Source organism: Neolamprologus brichardi, chromosome 13, assembly GCF_056152115.1.
Source record: "Neolamprologus brichardi isolate AB-2024 chromosome 13, ASM5615211v1, whole genome shotgun sequence".
Taxonomy (NCBI): Eukaryota; Metazoa; Chordata; class Actinopteri; order Cichliformes; family Cichlidae; genus Neolamprologus; species Neolamprologus brichardi.
In genome coordinates, this window is record NC_142116.1 from 26569107 (window position 1) to 26585423 (window position 16317).

Here is a 16317-nt window from a genome sequence, read left to right on the forward strand (position 1 = left end):
ATTCACAATGAGTTTTCTGGGCTTTCAGGTGTATGGACCAATGTTTGCTTTTCTGATCAAACCAGAAAGCTTTAATGAGCAGCTGGATTTGTCTCGCATTAACTGGCTGAGTTAATGCGACATTGAAATGCAGCATTAAAACCTGGGCTATGTTTAACATGAGCCTTCATCATTCTAACAGTGTAAATATGAGAGAAAGGAATGAAAACCAGAATGAGGCCCCTTAAAGTTCCTTATGGCTAAACTGCCATCTGAGACTCAACTTTTAATAAACTGTTTCAGGTGGTAAAACGGAAAGATGGTGGTGATGGGCTCTGATATGCTGAAACAGTTTGGAGTCCAGAGCTGTGTTCAAGGACGCAGTAACAGTGATTCTTGGCACTATGCATGTATGCATGTGCCTGAACCAGCAGCTTGTCTGGTGCTGGCCAGCCTCTTTATTTTGATGCCAGCCTGGTGCTCCAGCTGCGTCAGCTGCAAACTCTGCCTGTTGTCACTGACTGTCCCCTCCTGTGTTTTCTCAGAGCCTGATGTTTTCGCCCTCGGCGAAGTTGTGACCTCTACATATGGTCAGAACGTCCTCTTCTGTGTCGCCAGCAATTTCCTGGAAGTCAAACAGCTCGCCTCGTCGTTAATACAGCAGCTCCCACCATCAGCTGTTGGACTTGAGGTTCTGACACGCGTCTAAATAAAAGTTTCTGTTACTTCAAAAACAAAAAACCTCTTTTTTTTCTTAGATTTTTGTAAATCTTGTTTTTGTTTAGTGCAGACATTGATCTCTGGTCTCTTTGTTTCCAGGTGCCCGAGAGGATGCGCTCCATTCTTCAGGCTGCTTTGGACCTTAGTACAAGCACCAAACCTTTTGACAGCGTTACAGCTGCCCACCTCCTCAACCTGCTGCTCCCCCAGCCACACCTGAGCCAGTCTTTGCTGCACTGCGCCCAGCAGCAAGGCCTCGATTACCAGCCTCTCTCCATACCAGCCCAGGCTTCTGAAATGCTCATTTTGGAGCTCAACACTCTGGCAGGTGAGATCCGCATTTGCAGACCAGCCTCAGAATTTCGTGTGCATATAGCGTATGTTGAACTGTGCTGCTTTCTGTCCTCAGTGGTTCAGTTCTTGCTGCGCTGCCTGCAGTCTGAGGTGTCGAGGGCAGAGGCGTCTCTGTTGCAGGCAGCTGCTTCCTTTCCTCTCTATGGCAGAGCTCACTGCATCACTGCTGTCCTGCAGCATCTAAACACAGAGTAAGGACAAGAATTGCATCTACACAATATTCAAATTAGCCACGATCTCTTATCATGGGATAATTACATGTGTATATGTGCGTGTGTGTTTAGGAGTTTGAGTCAGACTGAGCAGTGGAGATTTCTGGTGTCAGAGCTGATTGCTGTGTGCTACAGGATGTCTGACGTGGTCTCCCCTGTAGTCCAGAGCTCCTCTCCAGAAGGACTCATCCCCATGGATAATGACTCAGGTCTTCTTCTTTCTATGTGCAGTATAACTACAAGTCTACACTGTAGAATTCATCAGGAAAACAGTTGCTGAAATTACAAGAACCCTGGAACACAAATAGAGAAACTGTTACATACATAACAAAAAAATGACACTGAAATTAGATGAAAAAACTCCAACTTGCCTTGTTTGTGTTTTGGACAGAGACCTCAGCAGGGTTGCAGAAGATCCTGCAGGAGATTCAGCCCAGGGACACCAACGACTTCTTCACCAGCGCCAGAGAGCTGGAGACACAGCAGGGGGACGATCACACACAGACCCCATCACTTGACACAGGTAATGTAAACATTTCCCTGGTATCTTGGCTCTTTAAGTGCAGTACCTGTGATCTCCTGGTGAGGGAAGTGTTTCATGTGGTAACTTTACATGATGCACAGTCTGGACCCTGCAAGTGCAACAAGTGCAACTTCAGGGTCATAATGGAAACTGAATAGTGTTAATGTGTAACACGATCAAACAGAAATATTGAATTTGAGCACAGTATGAGACTTCCTGTTTCTACTGCATACAGAGGTTTAGTTTGCCACATTACTTAATAAGACAACCAAACCTTGCGTGCATGTGCTGGCTGTAGGTGGTGAGGGCTATAGGGTGACGGCTCAGATGGTGCTGGTGTGCTGCTGGCGGACAATGAAGGAAGTGGCCATGCTGCTCGGACAGCTGTGTCAGAGCCTGCCTCTGCACTACACCAATGACAACGTGTGCACGCACACCGGGCTCATCACAGAGCAACAGGTGAGACCCCAGACTAAACACACCAATGCATACACCCCTCGCATCCTACTACTGCATTTATCTCATACACAACAGAGGGTAGTTCAGCACGTTAGGTATATTACTGTTGTTGAAAATATGAAAATAAAATTGTTCTGACTGTTAACTTTTTTATAGAAGTTTGATTAGCAGGTTATGGGCCAGGGTCAGTGATGTAAAACATCAAGTAATTGTTCATTCAAAGCTATAATTAATAATTAAGCTAGTTAAATGTGACAGTTTTCAAATGTTAGATGTTTTTAAGTTACATTACAAATCATTCAGACATTGTTAGTAATAATAGACCTTCCTGACTCTCAGTTGCAATCTGTGGAGTGATTTCTGTGTGATGCAGGTGGAATTTTTTGCATAAATTAAAAGCATGTCATGTTTCCTGAGTGAGTTCCCTTAATATCAGTCTGTCTGTTCCTATCGGTGGAAATGAGGAACACTAGCTAACAGTAACTTAGAATAAGTTAGTCACTGATTTGAACTCAGACCATGTATTCAAAAACAGACTTGAAATGAGGACAACCAAGCAAACATGCTGTGGTTCAGATTCAGTATTTTGCCAGCACAGGTGAGCAAATAAGCTAAGGTTAGACAGCTAGCTTCTACATCGAGTATCGAGCAATATGTTTGTACTAGCAGGCGAGCTAACGTTAGCTAGCATTAGTCCTCCAGTTTCATCAGATGAAGCCTGTCTGGCAAAACTGGAAGTTGACTGACATCAGGTGAGCGTCCACGGAGGAGTGATTGGGTTTTCAGGATCAAATTTCATCATTCGTAATATTTTATCACATCACGTGTTTTGTGCAATGTTAGCTAATTTACAGCTAGCTTGCTAACTTTTGTTATAGACAGTAAATGATATAGAAGAGTGCACTCAGTAGTGTAACATATTTGTACAGGGCACTGTTATCTCATTGTGCTAGCAGGCAAGCATGAGCTGTGAGCCACACAGTGCAAACTGGAGGTGTCATTACTAGCAGTGGATTTTTAGGAGTTATTCTGAGCGTGTGTAAAAGATAAGCTGGTAATAGTCTGGTATACTTTTCTAATAATCAGACTGTCCCTTTAAAAAAAAAAAACTAAGTCTGAGTACCACAGTGACCTGTTTGTATTCAAAGCCCCACATATCCCACTCGTTCGTATTAACATAATGCTCCATTGTTGTTCCAAACTACGTGAAACATTGAGTCAGACTGTTGCATCGTTACCAATTAGAACCAATGCACCTGGGTGTAATAACAGAAACAAGCTGTGGAAGTGGGAAATTATTAAGAGTCAGACAAACACTATCACCCAGTTTCCCAGACATGGATTAATTGTAGTCCTGGACTTGAAGAAAAATTCGGCTAAAAAAGACGAGGCTTAAGTCATGTCTGGGAAAACAAGACAAACCATGTGAGCTTCAGTCTTTTCATATTATTTATTGCCAGTGAAAAACTAAAATATTTCATTCACACAGATTTTAAGCACAGCTTTTACCTTAAAAATTAACATTATGGGTCATATGTTTTATAATTATTTTGTTTCATAAATATAAATCATGTTTGATGTTGGATTTTAGGCATTTTAGGCAGGTGCTGACTCAAATCAGTAGGGATGTTCCAAAGAACAAGAACTTATTGGTGACAGTCAGGGGCTGATTTTATGAATAATTGAATAAATGTTAAACGGCCCAAAGTGAAAGGGGGGAAAAAACTGCTGCACGACTACAGCATGTAGATGTGGTCTGCAACGCTGGGTAGCACCTACATGCAAACAAGGCAGTTATGTTGCCAAAACCTTCAGTTTTTATTGTCACAGTGATCTTTCAGAATTATCCAGACTGTGAATGTAGTGAAAGACGAGCATTGATATTACTCAGTGCATCCCTACATGTCAGTATGAATCGCATAAACCTCTTAATCTATCTGTTGTAGTTAACCTGTAGAAGAAATGACATTTAAAATAGCATAAGCTCTGCTCCCTCCAGTGTATTAGTTTTATGTCAGGGTCTGTGGATGTGTGTCACATCGTCCTCAAACACTGCTGTCACGTCTCAGCTCTGTCTTGTCCCTATTGCTTATGCTATATTTTGAAAGTATAGGATGACTAACGACCCTAACCAAGCTGTAACAGCTAAGCTTTGTTACTATAGCGTGCTGCCAAGGATAGGGCAGCCCTCTCTTATTACTGATTTCATACAATCTACAAAGACAAACGCCTGACCCGAATGTGGACTCCACTGGGGTCTCATGCGGGATCTAGAAAGCGAATAGTTATGTCTATAACTTCTGTTCCCTGAAGGAGAGGAATGCGGTACAACACATAAGTATGGGATATCACGCCCTCGTGTGTCCTGGCTGAAGAAACCTTTTTATTCACGCCTTTAAGGCAGATGACGTGTGATGACACGCGCACGGCCCCGCCTGCACATATAGCCGCTGTCATCACAGTAATCCCTCAGTTCGATAGCCGCTCTTCACCGAGCCAAACTGCTCAGTGGGGCCACCTTGTGTTGTACCTCGCTCCTCTCCTTCAGGGAACAGAAGTTATAGACATAACTATTCGTTCCCTTTCAGTCAATTCACTCGGTACAACACATAAGTATGGGACATATATACACGCCCCACAGAGCAGCCACAGAACCGGAATCGGACCACCACATCCTTAGTGAGTGGTAGACCCAGCAGAAAGGACAGGATGTAACCTCCAACCAATAAAACCGCACAAAAGTGTGCGGTGATGCCCAACTAGTTGCCACACAAATATCAGCTACAGGCACCCCTTTAAAAAGAGCCCATGAGGTTGCCATCCCCCTGGTGGAATGAGCTCTCATCAGTGAGATAGCTTCTATAATCCAGTGGGACAGCCTCTGTTTGGACAGAGCTCTACCTCTATTTGGATTAACAAAGCAGACAAACAGCTGGTCACATAAACGCACATTCTGAGTGCGCTCAATGTAGGTGTGTAGCACACGCACTGGAGAAAGAGAATGCATCCTCCTCTGCTCCTCAGATGCAAAGGGAGGGGAGCAAAAGCTCAGCAACTCAAACTCCATTGAGCTATAAGATGCAGGCATGATCTTGGGAAAATAGGCAGCATTTGGACGCAATACGACCTTGTGGCCATCAGGAGAGAACTGTATGCAGGAGGGATGCACAGACAGCGCATGAAGGCGAGAAGTAATGCAGTCTTATATGAAAGAAATATCATATCCACAGACTCAATGGGTTCAAACGGGGGGCTACAAATGGCCTCAAGCACCAAATACAAGTCCCAAGCAGGGACACTGGACTTAAGCACGGGCCTCAGCCGCCGAAGTCCTTTCAGAAAACGTATGGCAAGGGGATGTTCACCAAGTGTCACCCCGTCAAAGCCAATATGACAAGCAGATATAGCTACTAAATAAACCTTAATTGTCGAAAATGAAAGGCCCTTATCCTGCAGCTCCTGTAGGAATATCAAAACATCCACAATAGAGCACTGAAATGGGAGAGTGTGGCGGTCCTGTCACCATTGCTCGAAGGCTCGCCATTTGTAAGCGTACAAGCCTCTAGTAGATGAGGCCCTAGCGCTCTGAATTGTCGCTATCACACTAGGTGGCAAACCCTTAGCAATCAAGTTTAACCTCTCAGCAGGTAAGCATGAAGGCGCCACAGATCTGGGCGCGGATGAAACACTTCTCCTCCTGCCTGAGAGAGGAGATCCCTGCGGAGAGGAAGCTGCCAAGGACTCGCTGCTGATTATCTCTGCATACCACGACCTTGTGGGCCACCAAGGGGCCACTAGAATCAGAGAAAGGGAATGCCGACGCACTCTCTCTAGAACTGGAGATATATTTCCACTGGGGGAAATGCATACAGGAGCACGTCTGGCCATTGGTGCACTACGTGTCCAAGCCCAAGGGTGCATCATGGTCGATTATGGAGAAGAACAGGGGGCAGTAAGTGGCAGTGGAAATGACAGTCTTCATTACAAAGCTTTCTTTGTTATGAATTAGCATGCATGTTTTTATTGAACATTTGAAGAACTAGCAAAAAAAACAGAAACTCTGGTAGAGGACATAAAGTCAGAGATAGAAACAACAAGGAGCAGGTGCATCTAGTACAGGTAGAGCTGCTGCAAAAACCCACAGAGCCCAGCAGCCAGCGCAACAAATTCTGGATCCTTTGCTTTTAATTAGCAGTTAGCATTAGCAGCACATCCTGCGTCCGATGTGAAAGGACTTTTATGCTGCACACTGTGACTCACAGCAATGGTCCCGGGTCAGCCCTGACTTTGTGTTAAACTAATCCTAAAGTAATAATGGTATTTCTAACCACTGACATACCACAACTTTATCCTTTCAACAGCTGCTGAAAGTTAGGTGACCTAGCTGCTATCGGATATTTATATAGAGATCCTCCAGCTTCAAACTGTATTACCCTTCAAGGACCTGCAGTTCAAAAAAACGCCCCTCCAACAGCCACACCCATCTGTTCTCTGATTGGATTGTTACATTTGTGATTGTCATGACATTGACCAATCAGATGAAAGGAAGAAAAATAGGGTCAAAATTCGTACTTGTAACTTGCAGGGGTTTTTTTGGGCTAAGTCCACACACAAATCTTTTTTACACACACGCAAATCTTTTTTACACACACGCAAATCTTTTTTACACACACGCAAATCTTTTTTACACACACGCAAATCTTTTTTACACACATGCAAATCTTTTTTACACATACAAATTTTTTTTACGCACACACAAATTCTTTTTACACATACAAATCTTTTTTACACACACAAATCTTTTTTACACACACAAATCTTTTTTACGCACACACAAATCTTTTTTACACATACAAATCCTGATTTACAAGTACAAAATATTTATGACTACATTTTGAGTCCATACAACAGACTGGCAACGCATGGCAACGGACCGGTAACCCATGGCAACGGACCGGTAACCCATGGCAATGCATGTCAACGCATTACAACGGACGGTAACCCATGGCAACGGACGGTAACCCATGGCAACGGACGGTAACCTATGGCAAAGGACCGGTAACCCATGGCAACGCATGCCGACGCATGGCAACGGACCGGTAACCCATGGCAACGCATGCCGACGCATGGCAACCCTTCCTCTGCCGACTGGCAAGAGACCGGCGCCCACTACTGAAGTGGGCCATGGAACCTGTAACGGTTCACAGCACCCACGTACAGAGGGCGCAAGCAGCCAGCCGGCTGACCTGCAGGACCGTCGGCGGGCGTTGTCTGCATCACCTGCCTGACCTGCCTGCAGGCTGAGCATTTGTGATTGTTTGAGAATAAACAACACTCTTTTGATTGTAACATGGAAACATGTACATTCATACATTTTGTTGGAGTGACCTTTTCTGGAGCACAACAATGAAAAATAACGGGAACACTCAATGTGGTCACCTGAACATTTAACACACCTAAACAGGGAGTTACCTGAGGCAGGGGTTTTGTGCTTGGGAGACAGGGTGTCAGGAAAGTGCAGCGCCTCCTGGGGCTGACAACCTGAACAAAACTTAAGCGGCACCTCTTGGGCGGCAACAGAGGGGTAAAAGTCTCCCTGCTGCTGGATCCCTTCTCCACTTGAAACCACAGCTAGGAGGGCCGGGATGAAGCCGGGGCTCCAGAATCTGAAAGGAGAGGGTCATGCCGTGCGACAGCCGAGCGTCCCAGCACTTTTTCCACAAACGTCACCTGTCTTTCCAGGGTTGAGCGCCGGAGCTGGAGGAAAAACGCACAGGCTTCGGGCTCTGTCAACGCTCTCCTAGCGTGGACAATCCCCAGACAGACAGGGCAGGCATCGTGCTGGTCGCTGTCGTGCAAAGAGAAACCGCATCCCCGAGCAAGAGAAACCGCATCCCCGAGCACAGGGGCAAACAGAAGATTTCTGCTTTGCTCGCTTTGGTTTGGAGTCCATTCCAAAACGCAAAGCGAAATGCTGCACAGGAAAAACTTGAAATTAGCGCTCCGCGGGCAGCCTACACACCAACTGCGCGGTGGAGGCTAACACCAACAGGGGCAGTTAAGCTAAGTTCAAGTCGGCAGACAACGGAGCTAACTAGCAGCAGCTAGCTAGCCCAACTCAGCAGAGGTGTTCTCAGCGAGGTGAAGAGCGTAAGAACTGAGGGATGACTGTGATGACAGCGGCTATATGTGCAGGCGGGGCCGTCCGCGTGTCATCACACATCATCTGCTTTAAAGGCGTGAATAAAGGTTTCTTCAGCCAGGACACGCGAGGGCGTGATATCCCATACTTATGTGTTGTACCGAGTGAATCAACTGAAAGGGAACTGTTTACACTCTGCTATCCCAGTACGAGTTCTTTGCAAAAAAGAGAAAGAAAGGAAAACAGTGTACAGTTATACAGTTTATGTGTGTATATTGTGAATTCTGTAGAAAGGAATGCTGTGTGTGTGTGTGTGTGTGTGTGTGTGTGTGTGTGTGTGTGTGTGTGTGTCCCACAGCAGGAGGCCCTTCAATTAGCATCCGCCCTCGTTAGCACTGCGCTTTCATTTGAGGCCCAATCCTGCTGGTTTAACGGCCACGACGCCTCTCCCTTTCCACTGCATTCTTTCCAAATCACTTCCACCACCAGCAGGAAAAGACAGAGCACTGCAAACAACAACACACACACACACACACACACAGACAAACAAACACACAGGAATAGTTGTCTGAGTGTTTCAGCATGTGAGCGTCCATAATAACAACGGTACCAGACATAGGCTGTGTTTGTCTTTGTAGGGGGTAATGAGTGTGTGTTTGCTTGTTGACAGTGTATTTACACTGAGAGAGAAAGCAGGAAGGATCAGAGGCTATTATGTGCTGAATGGGTGGTTTTTCTTTGTTTTGGACTGCAGGTTAACCTGCAGCATCTTGAGCAGTGTTGGCCAACAATTACGTACAATCTGTGGCACATACTGTGTGTTCTGAAGCAGCTTGTGGATTTCACACTTTGGTTCTATTTGTACTTTTTTTCTGATTCATATGCTTCATGATGCTTTCGCAACTCTGTGAGATTCTGCAATGTTTTTCTTTTTATTGTTGTAACATTGATTTTAAATCTAGGCGATGTGAGAAGCGTGTAGATCAGCGGTCCCCAACCATTTTTGCACCACGGACCGGTTTGTGCCCGACAATATTTTCACGGACCGGCCTTTAAGGTGTCGCGGATAAATACAACAAAATAAAACTAGTACCGGTACCGAAAAAAAGAAGATTTATTCATAACACACGTGAAAAGACCCAGGAAAACAGAGTTAATGAAAAAAAAAAGATTAAAAAATAACGCTAAAAACCCTGAAAACCATACATTTCACACCCGAGTCTCAACTCTCGCGGCCCGGTACCAAATGACTCACGGACTGGTACCGGTCCGTGGCCCGGGGGTTGGGGACCACTGGTGTAGATGAAGATCCAAGTCATCCCAAGGAAAAATCTGACATTTGGAAAATGTTTTTTGTGCTGTTGTCGTTCAAAATTTCATCTGTAAATTAAATCCTCTGTGTAAGATGGGATTTGTATAATGGTGGTAGATGGTCAGGTCAGAAATGGGCATAAACATGAAGAAAAGATGGTGAGTTTATATATAAAATCTTGTAAATGAAGTATTTGGATACAGTTTTTGCCAAATCATGTGCCATGAAGTAAAATCCATTTGCAGATTTGAATGTGGCACATTGCAAGTTTTTCGATCCTATTTCTTGTAAAGAATAGATACAAAAAATGTCATCACTAAAATTGACTGGGTGCTGATGTCACAGCCACAGATGTCACATTATCTGATGAGATAACAGGTGATGATGTCATTCTGTATGGCTTATTTAAGCAGTTATTTAACAAACGCAGGCAGACAAGGAAAATCTGAACTTGAGCTCTTTTATCTTCATTCAGTTGTCATCAGTTTCACACTGTGCGTGTGTGTGTGTGTGTGTGTGTGTGTGTGTGTGTGTGTGTGTGTGTGTGTGTGTGTGTGTGTGTGTGTGTGTGTGTGTGTGTGTGTGTACACATCGATAGTGAATCTGTTCACATTGACAGACAGTAGGATGATTGTGAAAGGGTTTGGGAAGTTGGATCTGCTGAAGTCTCTGCGTACAAAGTCTTGCTGCCCTACCGCAGTGATGACATGCATGTGTGTAGTGTTTGTGTGACCGAAACACAACTCCTTCCAAAAACGTGTGTGAGCTCGACACCTCCTGTGGTCCTCACCAGCATCCTGTGTGACATCCTTGTTGGCCTGGCTAGCAGCTCTGCACTGTTGTTGTGGGTGAAACCATGGCAACAAGAGCAGCTGTCAGTGATGCTGTAAATTCTTTTAATTCCTTTCCAATTTATTTTTATGTTTAAGGTTTAGGTTGAGACCTTTCCAACTTTCTCGTTCAAGATGACAAACATTTTTTTTTTCTGTTTTTTGTTTGCAAGAAGTAAAGAAATTAGGAAGCTGTCCTGTTGCTCTGTACAGTCACTTCAGAAAGTCTTTACATTTTTTCCCATCTCAGATTTCAAATTATTTAATATTTTGAGTGTTAAGATATATTTCAAAATACCAAAAGGTGAATGTAATTTAGAAGCTGTTTGCCAATCAGCCTTATACAGCTGAAATAGAAGAACATGTTATTTACTATCAGACCAAAAAAGGAGAAACAGGCCAAGTCAAAAACCACTACAGCTGATTTTTGAAAAATCGCCAATTCACCATTCACCGCTTTGGTTAGGGAGGCAACTTTAGCTGAAACGCTAGTAGTTTGGTACATTTACCCTGATTTATGGCTATTTTTATCCTATTTTGTCCTAATATACAGTGTGAACTGGTGAGTTTGTATACACACAATTCACCCTTTTCTAAACTACGTGTAATCAATTGAGCTTGTCACATGTGGCCCCCAGTCACGTTATGAAAGCAAACAGGACATGCCTGACTACAACAGCAACATCTAAGGGTTTGAATGCTTGTGTAAATGAAAGAGTCCAGATTTTTTTTTTTTTTTTTTTTTATGTTAAAAAAAATTGAGTGTAGACTTGAATGTCATCCTTATCCATTCAAAATTAAATCTGCAATAAGAGGTGTGTGTGTGTGTTTGACACAGACCACCGAAGTAGCTGGTCAGCTGGAGTTTGACAGCATATTTGGCATAGCTGGGAGCTCAGAGCACTGGTTACAAAGAGGAGGCAGACCATGTGTTTGGCCTGCTCTGCGTCTGAGAGGGAAACACACCCACATCCTTCGACAGGCAGAGAGGCATGCACGTGCAGTCTCACACACACACTGAATGCATTGTCTGACATCTCCATATATTTGCTCTCTTGTACATAATATTTACTTTGCAATGCTTTATTTGAAAATCTAAGTTCTAAAAATAAAAGAGTTCCTCCACAGAGTTTCCCACAATGGAATAAAAATATACGCTTTAAAACCACCTTTACCTGTCAAAGGTGGTGTGGGGTCCTGAGTTTCATTTTAGGGCTTCCTAAAGAATGAATATGGACTACACTTTAACAAAGAAGAGATCCCACAAGCTTGCTTACAGTGGGGCAAAACAGTATTTAGTCAGCCACCAGTTGTGCAAGTTCTCCTGCTTAAAAAGATGAGAGGCCTGTAATTTTCATCATAGCTATACCTCAACTATGAGAGACAAAATGAGAAGAAAAAAATCCAGAGAAATCATATTGTCTGGTTTTTAAAGAATTATTTTGCAAATTATTGTGGAAAATAAGCATTTGGTCAATAACAAAAGTTCATCTCAATACTTTGTTATATACCCTTTGTTGGCAATGACAGAGGTCTTCACACACTGTTGCTGGTATTTTGGCCCATTCCTCCATGCAGATCTCCTCTAGAACAGTGATGTTTGTGTTGCCCAGCCCAAAGAATTTCAACTCCCTCCAAAGATTTATCCTATGGGGTTGAGATCTGGAGACTGGCTAGGCCACTCCAGGACCTTGAAATGCTTCTTATGAAGCCACTCCTTCATTACCCGGGCGGTGTGTTTGGGATCATTGTCATGCTGAAAGATCCAGCCACGTTTCATCTTCAATGCCCTTGCTGATGGAAAGAGGTTTTCATTCAAAATCTCACGATACATGGCTCCATTCATTCTTTCCTCTACACAGATCAGTCGTCTTGGTCCCAGCCGCAAACCACCCCCATGCTTCACAGTAGGTATTGTGTTCTTTGGATGCAACTCAGCATTATTTCGCCTCCAAACACAACAAGTAGAGTTTTTACCCCAATTTTCTGTTTTGGTTTCATCTGACCATCTGGCATTCTCCCAATCCTCTTCTGGATCATCCAGATCCTCTCTAGCAAACTTCAGACAGGCCTGGAAATGTACTGGCTTAAGCATGGGACACATCTGGCCTGGCGGCGTAGTGTGTTACTGGTGGTAGCCTTAGTTACTTTGGTCCCAGCTCTCTGCAGGTCATTCAGTAGGTCCCCCTGTGTGGTTCTGAGAATTTTGCTCATCGTTCTTGTGATCATTTTGACCCCACGGGGTGAGATCTTGCGTGGAGCCCCACATTGAGGGAGATTATCAGTGGTCTTATGTCTTCTAATTGCTTCCACAGTTGATTTCTTCACACTTCGCTGCTTAACTATTGCAGATTCAGTCTTCCCAGCCTGGTGCAGGTCTACAATTTTGTTTCTGGTGTCCTTTGACAGCTCTTTGGTCTTGGCCGTAGTGGAGTGTGACTGTTTGAGGTTGTGGACAGGTGTCTTTTATACAGGTAGTGGAGGACAGAGGAGCATCTTACAGAAGAAGTTACAGGTCTGCGAGAGCCAGAAATCTTGCTTGTTTGTAGGTGACCAAATACTTATTTTCCACCATAATTTGCAATTAAATTCTTTAAAAATCAGACAATGTGATTTTTCTGGATTTTGTTTTTTCTCATTTTGTCTGTAATAGTTGAGGTATAGCTATGATAAAACTTACAGGCCTCTCATATCTTTGCACAATTGGTGGCTGACTAAATACTGTACCAAGGAATAAAACCACTGATTGTCAACTTTTTGCTTTTCCTAATCTTGTCAGATATGTACTGTAGAAGTCACAATGATTATGCTGCGAACTTAAACTCTTTTATTAAAACAACATTTGATTGTTGTGCAGATGGATTTTCTGTCAATACAAGCAAAACTAGTGCTGAGCAGAAAGCAGTCATATAAAATTAATCACTGCAAACATTCCAGCCTATGGAGCATTGCTGATTTCACATCGACAGCTTTTTCAAACAAAATGGTAGAAAATGTATGTTTCACAATAAAATAAGAAAGAAACCGATCACTGCATCAGTCTCCTAGCTGCTTTGCCACATGGGAAGAACTTTCTCCCTGAAAAGCATGAGAGCATGGTTTGCATGTTGTTTTTGCAAGTCAGTTATCACCCATTGGGTTTATAACCAAGGTGTACAAAAGAGCTTCACGTCACCTCTAAATGTAGATGAACTACAGCAGCAGAAGACCACCCAGTGTGGTCTTCTGCTGCTGTACCTTCTTACTGCACACGTCCTTAAAGGCAGTATTTATGTGAGCCAGAAGCTGCAGACTGCTCGCACACTCCCTTTCAGACTTGTTTTAACTATGGATCTGTAGGTCAGGGAAACAGGATATCATTAATATGGTCATCCCAAGCACGCAGCTGTGGTTGTGAATGCAAAAGCGCCACCCACCTGTTGTTTAGACCATCTGATTGTAAGTGACAGCCAATCAAAATAAAGCAGGCTAAAAGGAAGAAGAGCTTTGGGTGCCTAGAAAAGCGCTATATAAATGCAATCCATTGTTATTATTATTATTATTATTATTATTATTATTATTATTATTATTATTATTATTAAGAGTTGTCGCAGATAAAGTCTAAGAACATGGAGTTGGAAATGAGCATAATAGATTTTATAGAAATGTATCAATACCTGTGAAAGGAACGTTGTTATTGGTAAAGTGTCAAATGCAATGGAAAGAAAAATACAAGATTCAAAAGAAGAAAAGTATAAGAGATTTAAAAATAATAATAATTGTGATGTGCAGTAGAGAGTTATTAATATAAAGAATTGTGTGCAGTATATAGTGTGCTATATTAAATGTGTGAGGTCTTGCAGGAATGATTAGCTCGTGCTCTTCAGTCCTTCCTTTAAGCAGCAGAGAGTCCAGAGGGAGATTGGTATGAGGAATTACTGAGACATGTAGTAAAGACAAAAACAAAAAATAATTCACTGAAACTGAGCAGTGGCAGCAGCAACAACAAACATGGTGAGAGTGCCGTCTAACCCGGGGCCATCGGGGGAGAAGTTAGCTATTTGGGTCACTGTCACGGCCGAGCCATACATGTAATTAGACTTGGGAAACTTCTCTCTCCGCACATGGAAGTTTTTTCTGGGAAACGGGCTAGGCTGCAAACAGGAAGTTGACATCTAAATAAAGTGCACCCCCCCTTTGCCCCCTCCTGCCCCGCGCAGGAAGCTTGCTCGGCCCTTTTTAAACAGTTACACAGACGGGAACCTTCGAAAGGGAAGCTTTAAATAGGCGAAGCCGCGGCCCGGCTCGGCCCAGCTCAGCACCGCAGCGGTCTGGGCCCCGGCAGCAAGGGACCATCTTAACAGTGACTGTCGCTGCCATTTTTACCCCGGTGAGGTCAGGCCTGTCCTGGGAGTCCACTCTGGCCACCAGTGTGATAAGTCATTGGGCTTGGTAGGCTGTGGTTTACACAGTCCATACTTTGGTGTCCAAGTTAGTCCACTTTAGGTCTGCAGGGTCAGTTGAGTTTATTGACCAGTCATGTGGTCAGAAACTGGCTGTCTAAGCCTTTCATCTTTGCTGCATTTATTATCTTTGTATGATTTTCATGTTGCACATAGTTTTAATTCACGTGCAGCATTTTTGTTTCATCGCAGTCTCCTGCTGTTTTTCCTCTTACAGACCAGCTTCATGCATCATTTTCTCTTCCTTCAGTGACATCAGGGCTTGTGGCTGAAGTTTACAGTGACTGGCATATTTCTGGTTCATGTGTGGGTCTGAGTCTGTGTTAGTTTAGATGTTGTGTCTAACCCTACATCCCCTAAGGGGCTGTTGGGATTTTTTTTTTTTTCTCTTTTTACACGGGGTATTTTCTTTCTTTCTTTTTTTTTTTTATGTGCTTTTGGTCCTCGCCACCCCTCCCTGTGCCCTCCATGCCACCCCTGACTAAGTCGGGGCCTGGCTGCCTCTGTGGTGGCGGTGATACCACAGCCTTAATGACAGGGCCGTGGAGCTCTGCGTCCGCCTCGCCCTGCCGCCTCACCTGCAACACACTCGCCAGTTTACACACTGCTGCAGGAACAGCACTGACTTGTGTGTGTGTGTATAGTTAGAATAATGCTGCTAACACTATTACTAACTGGATGGTTTTACTGACAGTGGCCATTATGTGGATGTCTCAGCATCCTTATTTGAACACACTTGTCACGCTACTGACATGCCGCTCTCACGCTTGACGAGCAGAGTGCTCCCTGGCTGAAAACTAAGTGGTGTCTCTAAAACAAGAGTGCAGCCAGTGTTGCAGCTTTGCCAAGCAGAGGAAAGTCTAAAGTGGGATTAGGTAATGTAGCGAAGAACCATCTTTTGTACACCATGCTGCTTTTTTCCTTCAGCTGGAAGCTGCGAGGCTCTGAGTAATTGTCTAAATGACCAAGCTGGTTATCCAAATGGTTCATTTTACCACCATTCAATGAGCCACGAGTGGAATTGTGTCATTTTCAAGGGTGGAGTGTGGTGGGTGGGTAATTGTTTTGAAATTGTATTGTGTTTATTGGATGTATTTAAACATAATTGCTCGACTTTAAAGGGTGATTCATGCGCTGACAAAGACAAAGTCCACTGTGGTGGATTCACTCAGATCTAAATGCTTCATTGTTTCAATGAAAGATAAAACGTAGCACACTAGAACTAACATGACACCGTCACTGTGGGAACCTCCAACTACAGCGAGCCATGTGGTGAATCTGTTTGCAATAAGTTGACCAACAGCTTTTTCTTTTCAATAAATGTGTTTTCTGTTTCTTTCAGAT

General features: G+C 43.7%; 1 protein-coding gene across 4 annotated transcripts in view; it reads left to right on the plus strand.

Annotated features, from left to right (window-relative positions):
- The window catches only part of thada (THADA armadillo repeat containing), a 124181-nt gene that overhangs the window by 7855 nt on the left and 100009 nt on the right, over positions 1-16317 (plus strand). For all 4 annotated transcript variants that reach the window (XR_015719927.1, XM_087850381.1, XM_087850380.1 and 1 more), the window contains exons 16-21: positions 525-670; positions 799-1027; positions 1109-1244; positions 1338-1474; positions 1657-1788; positions 2087-2247. Coding sequence is in view for 3 of the 4 variants with exons in the window: in XM_087850381.1 (XP_087706507.1) it covers positions 525-670; positions 799-1027; positions 1109-1244; positions 1338-1474; positions 1657-1788; positions 2087-2247 (941 nt within the window). In the remaining variant the exon portion in view is untranslated. The remainder of the gene's footprint in view (positions 1-524; positions 671-798; positions 1028-1108; positions 1245-1337; positions 1475-1656; positions 1789-2086; positions 2248-16317) is intronic.